The following is a 17,852-nucleotide window of genomic DNA, read 5'->3' on the forward strand; positions in this document are numbered from 1 at the left end:
TTTTTTTTTTTTCTTTTTGCTTCGTCCCGAGAGGATAACGATGCGTAATTTACCTCAAAGCTGACAGTGGAAATGACATGATGATGAGAGCGTTAATGGTCTCATCGGCGAGAACTTTTAAAAGTGTTATTCATTTTCGTAGAAGACGATAGTGAAAGACGACCATAATGCGTGGCAGCCCTGGGCAGGAACCTCCTATCCAGAAGCCCAGGGGTGGAGGATGCGTGGACGGCCAGGGTGGACCACACATCCTGGGCGTGTAAGCTGTGGGTGGAGGGAACGTGAACCGGTGGCAGGGTGATGACGCAGGTGGATACCTATGAGGGAGGCCATGAACCTCTGGCGTTAAATCTGAGGGTTGTGAGTCGTGTGGGTCATCAAGGTAGGACACAGACCTCAGGTGCTCAGGCCGAGAGTGGAGGTTCTGTGGACTCCCGAGGTGGACCACGGATCTGAGGCGCTAAAGTGGAAGGTGTAGAATCATGTGGACCGTTAAGGGGAGCCACGGAGGTCAGAGGTGGGTGGGACGGAGGTGGAGACTACATGAGTTATCAGGGTGGGCCAGAAACTTTAAGCTACCATCCACAATGAGGGCTGGGCTGAAAGCTGTTTGGACCATCAGGGACGAACTACAAACCTAAGGCCATTATCACTCCGAGGTGAGGGGGTGGAGGTTTCATGGATCGACAAAGCGGGCCATGAACTCGGGCCACTGCTGAGGTGAAGGCTAAGTATTGAGGCTGCCTGAGGTAACAGGAGGTTAGGCTATGAGAAGAACTGAGGAGATTATCCAAAACTTCCGGCGGTTTGGATAGATACGCTGTCTTGCAGGTGGAGCACACTTGTTTTGGCTCTCCTGAACGGAAGAATACAGTGTGCAGGTGTGGAGCTGGTGGTGTGGGTGTGGGGTGAGGAATGAGAGGGTGTGAAAAGGGCTGCTGGTGTGGAGTGAGGGAATATAGGTGAGGAATGAGTAGGTGAGGAATGAGTAGGTGATGAGGGAGGAATTGTGGGAGGATAGATGGAGTTGTGGGAGGAGAGGTGTGGGTGTAGGGTGAGCAGTTCGGCCGTCGGAGAAGCGGTTGGACTGGCCTCACCCAGCGTGGCCAAGCCAAGCATGCAGCTGCAGCTACCATGAATGAACACAATTATACGTGTGTTCACTTGACCCATCACGATCTTCACCCTCCCACTCCAGAAGCTCGCCACGAACACTACACCTCACTGGTACTCCTCCTCGCTACGTACGCTCTTGATGCACCAGTGTAGCGTGATGTTCGCTGACCTGTGTAGTCGATACACAGGGAGTTAACTATACGATACCCGATCAGAAACTGACGTCTCAGAGGTTAGATTAACCGTGGTACTCAAGCGCAACGTGCTGAACCGGAGGCCATCGTGGCGTTGGTTGGCCAGCCTGTGAATTCCTTTCATAAATCTTCTCTTTTTGCAGTGGCGTCCAACTCTCTCATGTCACACCCCAGACTCCAGCCCTCGCCTATCGCACCTGACCATACCACTCTCCTGTCGCACTACTTCAAAATCCTCACATGCCCACAGCCCTCACAGGTAGCAGTAGAATCTTTCGTTCTTTCAGATCACAACCGTCACCTGCTACAAATGCCAACAGTTCTCTACGCTCGCACCCACCAGCAAGAACCCGAGAGAGAGAGAGAGAGAGAGAGAGAGAGAGAGAGAGAGAGAGAGAGAGAGAGAGAGAGAGAGAGAGAGAGAGTGTGTGTGTGTGTGAGCAGCACACTATAGACGGGACGTCGCCGCTACAGATGATTCACTCACTGCATTACCGCTAACTAAGCCTGGTATGATGCTACAGCATCAACTCTGAGTCTAGCATCAGCTCTCACAACCCACTCCGAATCCTTGTTAATCATCACCAGGTATACACTGTCCGACGATACGTAAAGGATCACATTAACTACGCAAGCACGAAGGGCGCGACCCTTTGCGTATTGATGGTGTGATCTTTGCCCCAAGGCTCAGGCCGAAGGCTAGGTCATCGCACCCAAAGGCCATACATAACGTTGCGCTCGGAGATCGCACCATCGTGTCCGAGGTAGCGATCATATCATTCGCAAAGACTCGGACGGCACTCGTGTCATACAGTACTGATACCAGAACGAGATGGAGATGAACCTTAGCGCGGCAGTAGGGAAGGAATCATACGCAAGGCTTCACCAGGTCCTCTGGAAGAAGTAGGCAAGAGCTGGTGGTCTCCTCCCCAAAGACCACACGTCCAAAGACCCCCCCCAAAAGACCATTGCTATCACTCGAACACTGAATACCAGGACACAGCCACGCTGGGGGGAAAAAGAGAAGTACTGCAATAACTTTCTCCTCATATTTCCATCGTAAAAGAATACAAATATCAGTGTCCGAATGTTGAATACCGAAGCCAAAATATATATATACAAATGAAAGAAAAAGAAATATATAAATGTATTTGTAATTTCACGCTGTGGTAATATTTCTGTACATGAAACATTCACCGGGCGGCAGAATACATGAATTTTAATCCTTTATTTACACTGGCTCGACCGTTCAAAGGAGGAGAGTTTGGAAACGTTTCATAAATCCATAAACTATGAAAAAAAGAAGAAGAAAAAAGGGAAAGAGGAAATAGAAACATCGTTCTTTCAGGTAAGCGTTTGTTCGTATCTTTGTATAAACACATTGCTACATGCAGAGTGAGTATGTCAAGCAGGGGTCATAGAATTACCCTCAACATCTGAAGAAGGTGTTGACGATCTCTTCGGCTGGTTCACGAAGCCTGATATTGATTGGCCCTCTATGACCCTGGCTGCTGTTGGAGCTAAAGCCCCAGACTAACCTTTTGAACAATGCAGTGTTTGACGATCTCTGAACAATCGCTGAGACTGTTCAACACTGCGGATTTGAAATACCTTTGAAAAAAGATTTTATATAAAAGATTTGAAGGAAATTAGTTATATCTTTTTTCTTCCGTGTATGTCTTTTGTTCATATTCTGTTGAACAGGTTTTGAGATGTGGATGAAACATGTAACTAGTGGACGCAATACGGTGTAGGAGGTTCACTCCCCCCTCGATATATAGAGTATTTGAAGACGCTCACACACACACACACACACACACACACACACACACACACACACACACACACACGAGAAATATATATTTGCTTTTATATCGATGGGGAAGAGCATTGATTTCAACATATGTTGCTCTTCATAACAAATTCAACCATTTTTTTCCCAACTGGACAGCGCGTTGTGTATAACGTGAGGGGGAGGAAGTTACACCATGGCAGACCCACGCCCTGGGAGAGCGAGGAACAAATGGGAGGGATGAGCATGGAAAGGATGGTATGACAACTGACCTTCGACAGGAGCTCCTGATTCTGAAAAGGTTTAGAATAATGGCTTCCTCATCCTCTAAATAACGACTAAGGATGTGTTCTACACACACTTGACGTTGGCTCTGAGGTTGTATCCTCTACTGAAGCTACGTTAATTAGGTGCCTGGGCAAGCAGACCAAAGCTCAGAGTCTCATTTCTCTGTTGCAGCTTGAGTGGTCTGGCAGCGGTAGGTCTGGGATACGATAAATGATATGGGACGATGGATGTTAAGATCATATGCTAAAAGAGAAAACTTCAACTCCACTGAGAAGTTCTACGCAGCAGTGCGAAACTTCATGACACTTAAGGTTATGGGAAACGGAGACGAGATGCGGTGAACAAGGACACTGAAAACATGTCTTGTAGCAGTGACAAAGGCAAGCTGACATGCATAGGACGGAGTACCTGGAGTGAGATGCTGGGGTAAAAAACCACATCAGCGACATGGTAGCGGCTGTGTGGGGGGGTCTGTACAGTGAAGTTATTCGAGGGTAAACATCTTCGTGGCGGAAGGGAATGAAGGAAGAAGAGAAAGACGAGGAGGAGGAGGAGGAGGAGGAGGAGGAGGAGGAGGAGGAGGAGAAGGAACCCAAGGTGGCGAAAGGTATATACGCAACCGTCTCATCCAACTCAGGCAGGTACCCACCGTGTTTAACAATCTCAGATGCAGAAGGGAGTTTGTTAGGAGCGTCCGGAGAGTCTAAACTTGTCTTGAAAGTCTAAAGTTGTTAGTTCCTGGCGGTTGCAGAGTTTGAAGATGTTCGTCAGCAGTGTCTGCTGAGGCTAAAGTTGTTTGTTAGTAGTGTTCGGAGAGTCTAAAGCTGTTTGTTAGTCGTGTCTGTAAGACTAAAGCTGTTTGTTAGTAGCGTCTGTAAGGCTAAAGTTGTTTGTTAGTAGTGTCTGTAAGGCTAAAGTTGTTTGTTAGTAGTGTCTGTAAGGCTAGAATTGTTTGTTAGTAGCATCTGTAAGGCTAAAGTTGTCTGTTAGTACTGTCTGTAAGGCTAGAATTGTTTGTTAGTAGCGTCTGAAGGCTAAAGTTGTGTGTTAGTAGTGTCGTGAGAGTCTAAAGTTGTTTGTTAATAGTGCCCGGGGTAAGTCTAAAGTTGTGTGCCAGTCGTATATATATACACAGAAGCTAATCCCTGTTCGTTAGAACTTGCCCGGCAAATTGCCTGACCTCGAACACCGGAGCATCCCACACGTAAACTCAATACTCACTTTTTTTCCCCTCCCCAACCTCTCTCTCTCTCTCTCTCTCTCTCTCTCTCTCTCCCCGGGCCTCATTAGCATATACGTTCAGACCTTCCTCGCTGGCCGCAGCGATGCGTATCGACTCCGCTGCGGACCCGCTTATGCGAACTGCCCGGGCAGAAATGTGCCATCCCTCCAATGTCGACTCGCAGCCACGACTGCGGTTGTGAGGGAAGAGGGAGGGAGGGAAGAGGGAGGGGAGAAGACAACAATGAGAAATAAGATGATATAACTTTCTCAACACATCGCCTGGACTTTCAGTGACACTCTCGTGAGACGGTTTAACTTTAAACCATACCTGAGGAACGAAGCATGAAGCAGTGGTTTTATTTTTTTTCGGTTTAAACAACGAGGTAATAGCGGAGTGCGAGTGGGGAGGAGGGTGGGGGAAGGTGATGCGTGGAGTGCGAATGGGGAGGAGGTTGGGGGAAGGTGATGCGTGGAGTGCGAGTGGGGAGGAGGGTGGGGGAAGGTGATGCGTGGAGTGCGAGTGAGGAGGAGGGTGGGGGAAGGCGATGCGTGGAGTGCGAGCGGTGAGGGGGAGGTGGTGAACCTGGAGCCAACAGCTCTCTCATGCCTCCTACACTCCGACTCAAACGAAACTAATTACCTCCTCTGCTCCTCCGCTCGATCCGAGAGCCAGTAATAACTGTCTCGTTTTCAATAGTTCTACGAACGTAGCTTTGCGTTTTCTTGTGTCCATCATCCACGGAGGTAATTAGTGAGAAGGGGGGCGGGGTGTCTCCGTATGATTCTAACAAGACAGGGGTAGCTACAGGTTTATATATTTTGTTTTTTCTAGGATGATCATGATAAAGTTGAATTTTGGATGACCCAGAAGTCACTGAACCCAGGAAAACCATGAACATGTTGAACCCAGGATGACCAAGAACATGTTGAACCCAGGATGACCATGAACATGTTGAACCCAGGATGACCAAGAACATGTTGAACCCAGGATGACCAAGAACATGTTGAACCCAGGATGACCATGAACATGTTGAACCCAGGATGACCAAGAACATGTTGAACCCAAGATGACCAAGACCATGCTGAACTAGGATGATCAAAGACCTTTCTGATGATTTTAGATGATGAACTGTTAGACAGGCTTCCGTTAGATGAGATCCGAGATGGACTTAAAGGTCCAGAACTTATCTTCCTATAGAAGAAAAAAAATTGTTAAATATGAGCAGGTTTAATCCATTTGGAAATCTGGCAACTGACTTCAGCATATCTGCTCATCCTGCTGCAAGACTGTCATTGTGGGAGAGCACACACACACACACACACACACACACACACACACACACACACACACACACACACTCACTTACACTTATCCTTCAGTCTGCCTCGTCCTAACCATGAAATGTATCTCTCTGGTCTTAGTATTTATGCCTATCATCAACCGAGGGCGATGTAGGTAAATCAGGTGGAGAGCAGAGACGGGCGTGAGCCGCCATAAAGTAATTATCGTGTGCTTGTTAGTCGTGAGTGATGGTACGCATGCAGCCGGGAGGCTTGCGTGGTCCTTCCCCAGCCACCCGTGCATATATCCACCCTCATATGTACGTTGTCTTCCTCAACACGGCCAGCCTCATCCCTCGGGATGGTTTTTGTTCCTTTACGTGCGTCCTGATTCACCCAGGTCCGTTCCCCGACTCTCCCTAGCGACTCTATGATCTTATCTCTCCTGATCCACTCACTTCTGCGTCGTTTAGACGAGGCTGTGATGAGCCAACGATCCATCTTCATGACTGAAAGAAAGATATTTGATGGTACTCCATCTCCGAATTGGGCCTTTGGAGTTTCTCTTGGCCGGGAGTAGACGCGGTGCTGGGCGTTTCGGTAAACGACACGCAACCGAGACCGCGAAGGCAATGGAGAGCCTAGAGTTATGGCAACCCTCCTCTGGCGAGGTTGCCATAGCGAACATAAAGCGCATGAGGCATAGCCCTTGGAGCCCATATATCCTGATGCGGGAGAAAGCCCCTACACTTAAGGAATCCCGTGGCATCCAGGGTGGTGGTGGTGGTGGCGGCGGTGGTATAGAGTAAAAGGGTCGAAGCTTCGAGCCGGAGGTGATTCACCTTTGAGCCAGTGAAGGGCAGTACCCAGAAACACATCTGTCTCTGAGATGATGATGGAGATCGTTGAAGCTACGGTGGCTCCGGATCGTAAGTGGCTGCCCCTCCCTGAGGTGTGACGGGCAGGGGAGGACGGCCTATGGGAAGTATACAACGAACCAGAGTCTGTGTGTTGTGAGCGACCAGCTACTCCCCCGCCCTCTCGTTGTCTCGAGATTACCCGCAGTGAAGCTGACGCAGGACGCATAACAACCCGTCCAACCCAGGAATAACCGCTGAAGTATCATGGACGACAGGTTATCTATGCTGACAGTAATAGGGCCTGAGTGAAGAAGACCAAGAGGACGACTATAAAAATTCTCGTACGTTTTCTATTCATTCGTTCCTATAAAATGTCCATTTCAGTATACCCTTTCCCTGTATAAAATGATGCTTTTTTTCCTAGTTATTTTTCTTGCTAGCTGCTATGCCAGGAGAGTGGTGAGAAGCGAGGATACTTCGGCCGTACTATCCTGTCTTTATCTATCTATCAGAAGCTATCGGGCCATATCCACCCTGCAGCAGTTAGTTACGCTCATCGTTACACCATGAAGGCCTCTCTCATCTGGCTTTCCCATACACTCCCATTTACTGAGGTTGTGTCATTAAATCGATGAATGAGAGAGAGAGAAGAAGGTTCCAGCGCCATACTTAGTCTTCGTGGTGTATGTGTTACACCCTTGGTGAGAACCTCAAAGCGACACTGAGCAACAAAAATCTCACTCACTGCGCTCTTACCCAAAAGGTCTACGGAGTCTCCACGTACAGTATGAACTAACTTCTCATACAAATCTCAATATACAGAAAAATATAATCAAGGAGTTATCCACGATCACTTCATAACTTTCAGATTACATAAAATGGGACATAAGTTCAGTCGAAATGAAACACGGGCCTTCCTTTCAGTCGAAATGAAACAGTGACGTCAAAAGAAAGTTGTCTTTGTTCTCATAGCCAGCAAGAGGTACGACAAGGGTTTATACTAGAGCCTATGATGTTTCGTATTGACGTAAATTATCAGCACAGTCACCGTTCTAACATGAGTCCTCTCTTTCCCTTAGACAAACGACAACAATATCAAAAAACTTTCGCACAAAACGGTAAAGATCGCACAGTGTATCACCTCTGATAAATCAGTTATGACTGTAAACCAAAGAAGAAAATAACTCTGTACACTTCCACCTTCAACTCATTTTAGTTGTGGTCCATCTCCCTTTGAAGCTAGGATCGTTGGAGTTACCTCGAGTAAACTCTTGCTTATGTTTTTGATGCCACAAAAGATGAAAACACTGAGCTGCAGAAGCTTTTGTTCTGTCAGCATCAAGATATGAAATTGTGAGTCAAAAGCTTACAACATTTTAACACTTAAAGCCATGAGAAGATTTTGTCATTCTAGCATATCCTCTTCTTGTTTAATATATATGAATACGTGGATATGCTTATGGCTCTGCCAATAATCCTTGCAGGAACTTAAAAAGAGAGTAAAGATAATTATACTTATACTGTATTTTGCTTTTGGAGTTTGTTCCCAGCTCAATAGACTCGATCTACATACAGACGTTTAGACTGTTCCGATTTGAATGTCTACCAACTGTGGTGGTTTCAAAGCATGCCTGCGTTTTTTTCCCATTACTCATAATGCACGCACGGTCTACCATATCTGTCGTTCTTGCAAAGGATATCCGAATGACAATTAGGGACTAGACTTACCAGTATTTTCCTTATCTCCTTCGTCTGAGCACTGATGACTCAGTGAATTCAGATGGTCAACTGAATCATTGCGTGGAACTAGGGACCCCTGCACATGTTCTGGCACTACTATCCAACTTCTCACCGTCTGCAATATCAAATAGACAGGTCGATCCAGCCCTCACAGTCGAAGTTTGGTCACACGTCTTACCAATGACGAGGAGGGCAACCCCACACCCTGGGTGAGGTATACTAGACCTCTATCACAGTTCCACTGTGTCCAAGTGAGGCCTGATTGCGTCTTGTATTCGTTAATCTGATTTTTTCCCTCAGAGCCGCTCCGAAGGGATACATTCCTGTCACTTCACTATCTTGCTACGTTCTTCTGACCTCTTGGAAGACTTGGGTGATGTCTACTTCAAGGTCTTTCGGTGCCCTTTGCTGACGAGGCCGCCGTAGCATTTCTGATATCAAAGACAAACTATCATTTGCCGGGAACAGCTGCCATCAGAACCAGAATCAAAGATAAACAACAACAGAAAGCTTCCTTCAAGACAATTCTTTTCCCATTCGAGGCTCAGGACTTTGAATGATTCTTCAATGTGTTCCGAGGCCGGTTCGTTAAGACTCAGGATATGTATGTGACGAATCTTCCCTACCTGCTACTCTATCAAAGCGAATCAGATCCATTGTCATCCCATGCTCACATCTTTTCAAAGCCCTGGACAACTCTTGAGTCGATAGCATTCTCTCTGTTTTTAAGGATTTCTAAGGTCTTGCCATAGAGGTTTAACAGTAGTGTGACGCGATTGTTCAGTTCTAAGCTCATGCTGCCCATAGCTGCAGAGGGTATGTGATTCTCAGTAGCTGACCAGCTTATTCTTCAGCAGTCTGTCACAAACCTTCATAACATGTAACGTGGATGTAACGTGTCTATGTCGTAACCCTCATAACATCTGAGGAGGTTGTAACGCATCCATAACTTTTGAGAAATTCTTTGCTAGTCCTTTATGAAGGTTGATCTGGTATCATCAGCAGTTTATAGGCCCTCGAGAAGAACAGAACCTCATCTCTTTCTCCAAATAAGAAAAGAGAAGTGAAAACTTCTTTTTGTCTCGTGACTTCGTGCGAATAATCATCAGAAATGAGCTCTGTTCGTCTACCCCAAGAGTAGCATGCTTAGAAAATGCGATCCCCGGCCTCTCTAAGATCTTTAAGGATAAATTCGATTCTACAAAATCTATTTTCAGACCTTAAAATCGCTCACAAGAAACTGCTGACGAGCTGCTGAACACCCAAGCGAGCCTGACCCGTCAGCTACTGACGGCCGAGTGAACCTGACGAGCTAGTAACCAACACAACGCAGGCATCCTTTGCCGTCTGTCACCGCAGGCTTCGAAATGTGCACCGACGGAGACGCTCTTAGCTAGGCAGCTGCTGTCTGAGTCGGGCATGTCGGCGGGAGTCTAGAGGACTGCAAACTTGATTCTTTGAGCACGATGGTACAATTCTTGAGCGCGATGGTACAATTCCTGAGCACGATGGTACAATTCTGAGCGTGATGGTAAGAGCCTTGAAGAAGATGTTACGACTTGAGTACGATGGTACGACCATTGGGTTAGGGTTAGGTTAAAGGGCCAAGCAATCCTACTGTAAAAGACCAGACCATCACGCCCAAAGGTTGTACCGCTGTGCTTGAAGGGCAAGTCTCGCCTCAGCCAACTTCTCACCGCGTCGCACTTGGCGAGGGGTCTCCAGCTGTCGCACCCACACACTTTCGCACCACCTGACTGACAGTCCTTATTCACGCCAGCCTCTGTAATGAGCGCCTTGAATGGCTGGTAGTGTTCATTAACCTCGACGTATCTGGCCAAGACAACAACTGCCTCACCGCGAATAAACATCAGGTAAGGATGATGATTTCATATATATATATATATATATATATATATATATATATATATATATATATATATATATATATATATGTATGTATATATAATGTCATACCTATCACTTTCTGGAAATCATTTCCATGAAATAAGTCAGCCTCAGCTTTGCACGAGCCACGTCACGAACCACGTTACAGACTAACGTATGTGGTTTCAAATACCGCCAAGGTAAGTACAATGTGGTTTCGAAAAGAAGGAGCTCGACTCCCACGCTCGATGCGTTCGTGTTTCTCTTTAGCTTATGAGCTCTTGAAAAAAAGAAAATCTTACCGAGTCTTTCGATGACAGACGTTTAATTCCATGAGTTTACACAGCCATTTCCTCTGCCACTGTTAATTCATCATGCCTTCGAAGGGGTCTGATTTATTCCTAGTGATGCATTTTCAACGCAAGATGCACAAGGAGACGCACACTCCCACATACACCACCTGACAAGATCTAACTTTTTGTTACAATGTGATTGATCTATATATATATATATATATATATATATATATATATATATATATATATATATATATATATTACTGAAGATCTTCCATGTAGTCACCATGGGGACTGAGGCTCTTAATGAACGGTCTAAGGCTGTCGGACCCTACCTCAGGAAGGGTTGGGTCTGGCCCGGCAGCGAGGTAAACCCAAAAGAGGAACCTGCTTGGGGCCTGCCTACGGTGCATGGAGGCGTCATTCTGGCTACACGCTAAATAGAAATGCCTGTAAATACTGTGCACATCTCAAGCACTGCTTGAGGTCCCCGGCAAGCTATCGTTATAACGTTACCCAACTGGTTTGTTGGCCTTCATGGGGTATCGTCCTGAGCAGAGCTACGGAGGATATACAGTTGTACGAAAGAGATAATGAACTGAGTAAAAGGAAATGCTTTGAGACTGAATATGTAGCGAGGGAATCTCACAAAATACTTGATTATATGTAGATGAATGTAAGATTGACTCAAGAAAATGAAGACGAAAAATAGTAAGACCTATATAGAATGATAGATGAGGGGGGAAAATATATATGAGTAATAGGAAATAGATACAGGCATTTTCTTAATTTGCTTTAAATTTTTCTTATCTAAATCACCTTACGTTTACATTTAAGGCAATCACCATGGAGTCGAGTCTTTACCTTAGCAGTTCAGCCGCGGATCAAAGCCGCTATGTTGCTCTTTTTACCAACCTGGTTGTCCAAGGCTGTGGTGGCCCCGAAGGCCTGGGTATCCCTGACAACCTGATTGATCGGGTTCATTTCATCGATGTTTCATTATCTCAACTTTTTTGAACCCTAATCTCTCTAGATCAGCAGGAAGCTAACGTATTAATCATTTTTTAGTTACAGGTACATTATTTTCTCTTCATGTATTCATATTTTCAACACATTTCTATTTTATTGGTGCTATTTCAGAGAGCCTCCTGCGTCTGTCGTAGTAATAATGGGGAAGGATTTTCTCTTTTTTGAGGGTAGGTTGGACCTGATGCCTTCCAGGATTTATCTTTCAAAAATTTTGGGAGTTTTGTTTTCAGTTCTGATCAAGAAACTGATACTTGATCGGTTCCACTCGTCGTCTCCAGCAGTTCTGACGTCCACTTCGCGAGACGATGATGATAATATACGACGCTGCATTAAAAGTTCTCATCATACTACCGGCGCAAGGGTTTCCAGGAGGAGGATCATCAGCATACAACAGCATATTAACTCAGAGGAGTCCAAGTCTTTACACGAGGATCATTAGCATCCAACAGAATATCGGTTCAGAGTGTAAGTGTTTCCAAGAGGGTCATAAACCGTCTCTGCTTCTCTCTTCTGAAAGGCTCGTAGACTCCAGCCTGCCGCTATCTTTGAAGGCGCAAAGGATGTCTTGTAGTGTTCCCTAAAGGTGTGGTCACCTGAGGTCATGTTTCCTCGATTATATATATATATATATATATATATATATATATATATATATATATATATATATATATATATATATATATATATATATATTATATATATATTTTTTTCTTTCTTTCTTTCTTTTCCTTCCTTGTTGCGATTTCCTTGTTCATCTACACGAGAATCACAATGTGAAACTTTGGCCCATTGATATGAGATGATACTGGTTAAGTGGGGGACAGACCTGGTTTGAAAGAAAAGAAACAGGCTGTGGGAAAAGTTAATGGTCTTCGGATATGAACTTGAAACTCTGTACCGTAAAGGGAACCACCGTAAGAGAGGGGGTAAAGGTTAAAGACTTTGAAACAACCCATTACATCAATGACTATCATGTGTGTGTGATAAGACTTCGAAAAGTCTGGGATCACTTTGGCATCACTTTAGAGTCGCTCACAAGATGGAAGATGTGCCAAGGGCATGAACTGTGACGAGAAGTCTGGAATGCTATCTTAGTTGGGAGCGAAAAAAGAAAAGCATGTTGAGATAGGAAAGGAAATTCTTGGAATTACTGACGTGTTTAATGAGAGACAGAGAAAGAAGAAAGAAAAAAAATCCTTGGGGCACAAAGGGGACGACAGAAAAAATTGAAAGAATATAATTTTCTTTCGTTGAAAAGCCATAAACTCACTCAGATGAAAGGTCAGATAGTGAGGGAAAGAAGAGAAAATTACAGGTGAAAAAAGATATTTCTTACTGACATCTTAGTTCAAAAGAGTCTATTTGTCATGTCTTTTCCTTCTCAACGAGTGTTCAGATGGAGTGAAATACGCTATATGTGTGTGTGTGTGTGTGTGTGTGTGTGTGTGTGTGTGCGCGCGCGACATGTTAGGCAGGTTAATGACCACATGTTTCCCCTCCCCTCACCAGCTGAGAAGCCAGTCATGGAGGTATGCAGACGTATTTGTAAGGATTCCTACGCAAGTGAATCACTAATTTCTTTTCTCGTTGATTAAGATGGCAGACACACACACATCTTTCTTTTTTTTTTAAATCTCATCGGAGATCCCTGGGTGAGAAGGAATTATCCTGTGTGTGTGTAAGATTCCTGTCTCGCGTATATCTAAGGTTGTTCACGTCCCTGTCTTCAACTGGGCTCGTGTTTTCCGTCATGTCAGCTCCGCTCCCCCAGCTTCACACAGAGCTGAGTTATTGCCTGAGGTGAAGGATTCGCCTGTGTGGCAAGTGCTTTCGTCTTGTTCAGAGACTAGATACATGAACGATGCAGGTAGGGAAGTTCTTCTCGAGGTATGTTAACATTCAGGCGATCTGTTCAAACTCCCCTGCTCGTCAATTTTCAAGTTATGATTCTACTCCATGAGGCGAATGGTGTATGAACTTCAATACAAACAACACGAACGTTGCCTCAGAATAAAAACAAAACCTAAACGCCCTTTTGAAAATGACGTGATAAAAACAGAGTTCAAGCGAATCTATAGATCATCCACCACGCCACAAACCATCGATCTCTTTTGTTGATTCTTGGGTAGGGGTTAGTGAAGGCAACACTAAGTTTCACTCAGTCGTCAATGGGGGTCACCAATTGTCCCCTTGTAAGGCACCCTGAACGTGCGACCCCGTTTCAGGCAGCCTCTGCTGAAGTGAGGAGATATAGCCAAGCGGAGGTAATCTGCTCAAGTGCCCCACACCCTCCTAACATAAAGACACACACACAACCTCACCAACATACACATGACCCACGACCACGCCCGGTGGACGTTGCCTGTTTGATGAGGAGTCCGGGGGTTCCATAAAGATGGAAGGGACTTCTGGGTCAAGAATTACGTACACACACACACACACACACACACACACACACACACACACACACACATATATCTTGCTGGTGTTGTCGGACTCAACCTGCCTGTGCTGACATCGCAAATGAAAAAGTCACCTTTGGCAAAGTTGTATGATCGAGAGTTGACGAGAGGGAGTATAGTCCCGTTGAGGAACTTCTCGCTCCGCAGAGGTCCATCATTTCCCCTGCTCCTGATTACAGCGCAACGTCGAGGTTGAAGGAGCTCCATCAAAGAGGTTCAGACGTTGATAACATCGTACATATGGCCCTTGACCACATCCTGTGGAGCAGCTTATGCCTCCAGCTTGTTCCCTGGCTACATGTACATCTGGCCACGCCTTTACCTGGGCTGTGGTCACACCCTTACCCTGGGATGTGGTCGCGCCCTTACTTGGGCTGTGGTCACACCCGCCCCTTACTCCAACCTAAACCAGACTCTCCATTGTTCCGTCACCACACACGCACCTGGCCCATGGCCTTGTGTTGCTTGTATATCACATGAACGACGACTGTGTGAGACCACTGGTGCTTTGAACGCACTGGAGTCTTGGGAATCATATGGACAGCTAAAACTATATATCTGTAGCTTGTATGACTGACGCCTGATGCTGATTCTAGTCTAATGACGTTTAGGTGTTGATTTCCACTGAAACGCGCGCGCACAAACACACAGACAGACAGACACATACACACACACACACACACACACACACACACACACACATATATATATATGCCTGGGTGGTGTAAGTTACTCATCTACCCGCGTTTTCATCTCTCTAAGGAGAGTTGGCAGGTTGCTGGAGTGTATTTACAACCTGTCGGTGAAAACAACCAGTAGCTAGCGGGGGAAGAGCCAGAAACTATAGGGAAGGAGTGCTTGCAACCAGCGATCATGAGTGCCAGCAACCTGGAGGAAGAACCACCAGAAAGCTGCGGAAGGGAGAACTAAAGCCCCTCACTTTTTCCAGGAATGAGAAAACATCCAGGTCTCTTAAGAGCACAAGACACCATGGCAGTCAAAAGACTTGTAGAAATTTCTTGAAATGCACAAAGCAACACATGCGAAAATGACAATCAGAGAGAGGTCAGAGGAACAGCTCAACGTATCTAGAAAATCATGAGGTTACATGAATATAAACGTCTCACTAAACTGTATTATAAGATATATAGAATTGCCATGTTGTAATATGGCTCCCATTCGGTTCACCTATGAGGCAGCAACGACATATAGACGAGGGTTTCTAACATTATCGCAGTAGTCATGGTCACACTATATATATATATATATATATATATATATATATATACACTTGCAAAACAAGCTGTGTCACATTGAGCTGAAGCAAAGAAAGCCATCAAACTGCTCTTTTCTCTTGAATACAATTCACTCATATTTCCCTGAGTACACGAAAGCTCTTGTCTTAAGGAAGAGTTTCCCCTGGTTTCGAATCCTGAACCCGGAAAGTCCCTGGTTTCGAATCCTGAACCCGGAAAGTTTCGTTACACCGTTGTTTATCCCATAACCTCCCCAACCACCTTCCCTCCCCAGTCAGCCTGGGCCACAGAAAGCATCCTACGACTTGTGGTGCACTTAACTAATAAAGAAATGATGCATTTTCATTAAAGCTTTTATGGCTGCTTCGAAGATGGTTATTTGAACCCATAAAAGAAGTACTCAGAGCAAATGGTTACCAAAAGCAAACTGCTGTGGATCTTCCCACCCCTTATCGTTTTCCATCTCCGAAACAGTTGACAAATCCTGCTGAAATCTAGTCAATGGGAAGAGTAATGACTCCCCCCCCCCACGCTGCAGAGCCTCAGCTTAAGCTACCGTACTTTATCACAAACTTCAATGCGATCTTGAGTTACTTTTCTCTGCACCAGATTTTCGGTATGCCGAAAAGACGCCTTCAAATGACAACCTTTCTCATCGTGAGGGTACGCGATCACTACGAATAATTCTTATAAAAAGAAGTGTTGTTTATCCATCCCTTTGTTAACAGTGTAGTTTTATCTGTGGCACAACGACGGTAATGTAATAATTTCATGTCATTAAACAGAAGTCTGCTGACGTACTCACCCGAGTTTCTGCCTGAGCTGGGCCTTCTTGTTCTTGATCTTCTGAGCACTCATGTTGACCTTGGTCCTGCCTCACACACCCATCATCCACGTCTGTACCAGAACACGCTCCACCCAACCTGACACGATCACTGGCTGGGGTCTCGACACTACCAAGCAACTCTCACATGTCTGCTCTATCATCGGAGTCTTCGGTGCGCTTAGTCTCTTTATCTAGATTTACGTTGAGGAACTGTTCAACACAAGGGGACACTTCGGCTACATGTCAAATGTTCACCTCTTTCATTTTAGGTGCTGTTTCTACGGACGAGTTCATGGTAATTGATTTTTTTTTCTAATTTTCAGCGGCGATTATCACTGGAAACACATGCAAAGGTGACGTTGGGTAGATGCACGTCAAACGCACTGAATGAGTAGGATTTCTTACTCACCACCACACTGGAATTCCACCATTAACCCATCTCACACATGTGAGTGACTTGACCAAGATATCCCCAAGGGCACAGGTAAGACGATGATCTCCCCCAAGGACACGGAGTTGGGACAATGCTCTCACACCTGGAAAGAAAGATAAACGTTAAATGGGTTTCCATTCCCTTATCATCTCTAAAAGACATGGTAAGAGATAAGACATAACGGAATCAAAGCAACTGAAGGTTGTGTTTTTTTTGTCACCAATAGGCTTTAACAGATGCTCTCTCTCTCTCTCTCTCTCTCTCTCTCTCTCTCTCTCTCTCTCTCTCTCTCTCTCTCTCTCTCTCTCTACATATATATATATATATATATATATATATATATATATATATATATATATATATATATATATATATGTATATATATATATATATATATATATATATATATATATATATATATATATATATATATATATATATATATTATCCCTGGGGATAGGGGAGAAAGAATACTTCCCACGTATTCCCTGCGTGTCGTAGAAGGCGACTAAAAGGGGAGGGAGCTGGGGGCTGGAAATCCTCCCCTCTCGTTTTTTTTTTTTTTTAATTTTCCAAAAGAAGGAACAGAGAATTGGGCCAGGTGAGGGTATTCCCTCAAGGCCCAGTCCTCTGTTCTTAACGCTACCTCGCTAATGCGGGAAATGGCGAATAGTTTGAAAAAAAAAGAAAAAAAAAAAAAAAATATATATATATATATATATATATATATATATATATATATATATATATATATATATGTATATATATATGTGTGTGTGTGTGTGTGTGTGTGTGTGTGTGTGTGTGTGTGTGTGTGTGTGTAGTAAATACTTACTCAAATATCTGAAATAAATGTTGGCTGCAGACACAGGAAGGTCAGGGAACCTTTAAGCCAAAACACTAACGGTTCGATCCGCTGTCTTCATCCCTTATGTATAATGCTCTGCATATACTCCACGGCCACAGCTCTATAAGACCTAGGCATACCTAATGGCCTCTCCTGGCTGGTAATATCATGAGGGGCTTATGACATCCAGGAATCAACAGAACCATTAATGAAGAAAATGAAGAATATCATTTGAGGATTAATAGGCATTAAAAAAACACAGTTAGTTTTACCATCAGAAAGTAACCTGGCTTAGGTTCGTTAAGATGCTACACTGCAGTT

The 17,852-nt window shown here is 44.8% G+C and overlaps 1 protein-coding gene across 1 annotated transcript in view; it reads right to left on the bottom strand.

The window, feature by feature from the left end:
• The window catches only part of wake (wide awake), a 744,672-nt gene that overhangs the window by 709,366 nt on the left and 17,454 nt on the right, over positions 1-17,852 (bottom strand). The window contains exon 2 of the mRNA XM_071671228.1: positions 16,231-16,787. Coding sequence (XP_071527329.1) covers positions 16,231-16,283 — 53 coding nt within the window. The 5' untranslated portion in view covers positions 16,284-16,787. The remainder of the gene's footprint in view (positions 1-16,230; positions 16,788-17,852) is intronic.

This window comes from Panulirus ornatus, chromosome 16, assembly GCF_036320965.1.
Source record: "Panulirus ornatus isolate Po-2019 chromosome 16, ASM3632096v1, whole genome shotgun sequence".
Lineage (NCBI taxonomy): Eukaryota > Metazoa > Arthropoda > Malacostraca > Decapoda > Palinuridae > Panulirus > Panulirus ornatus.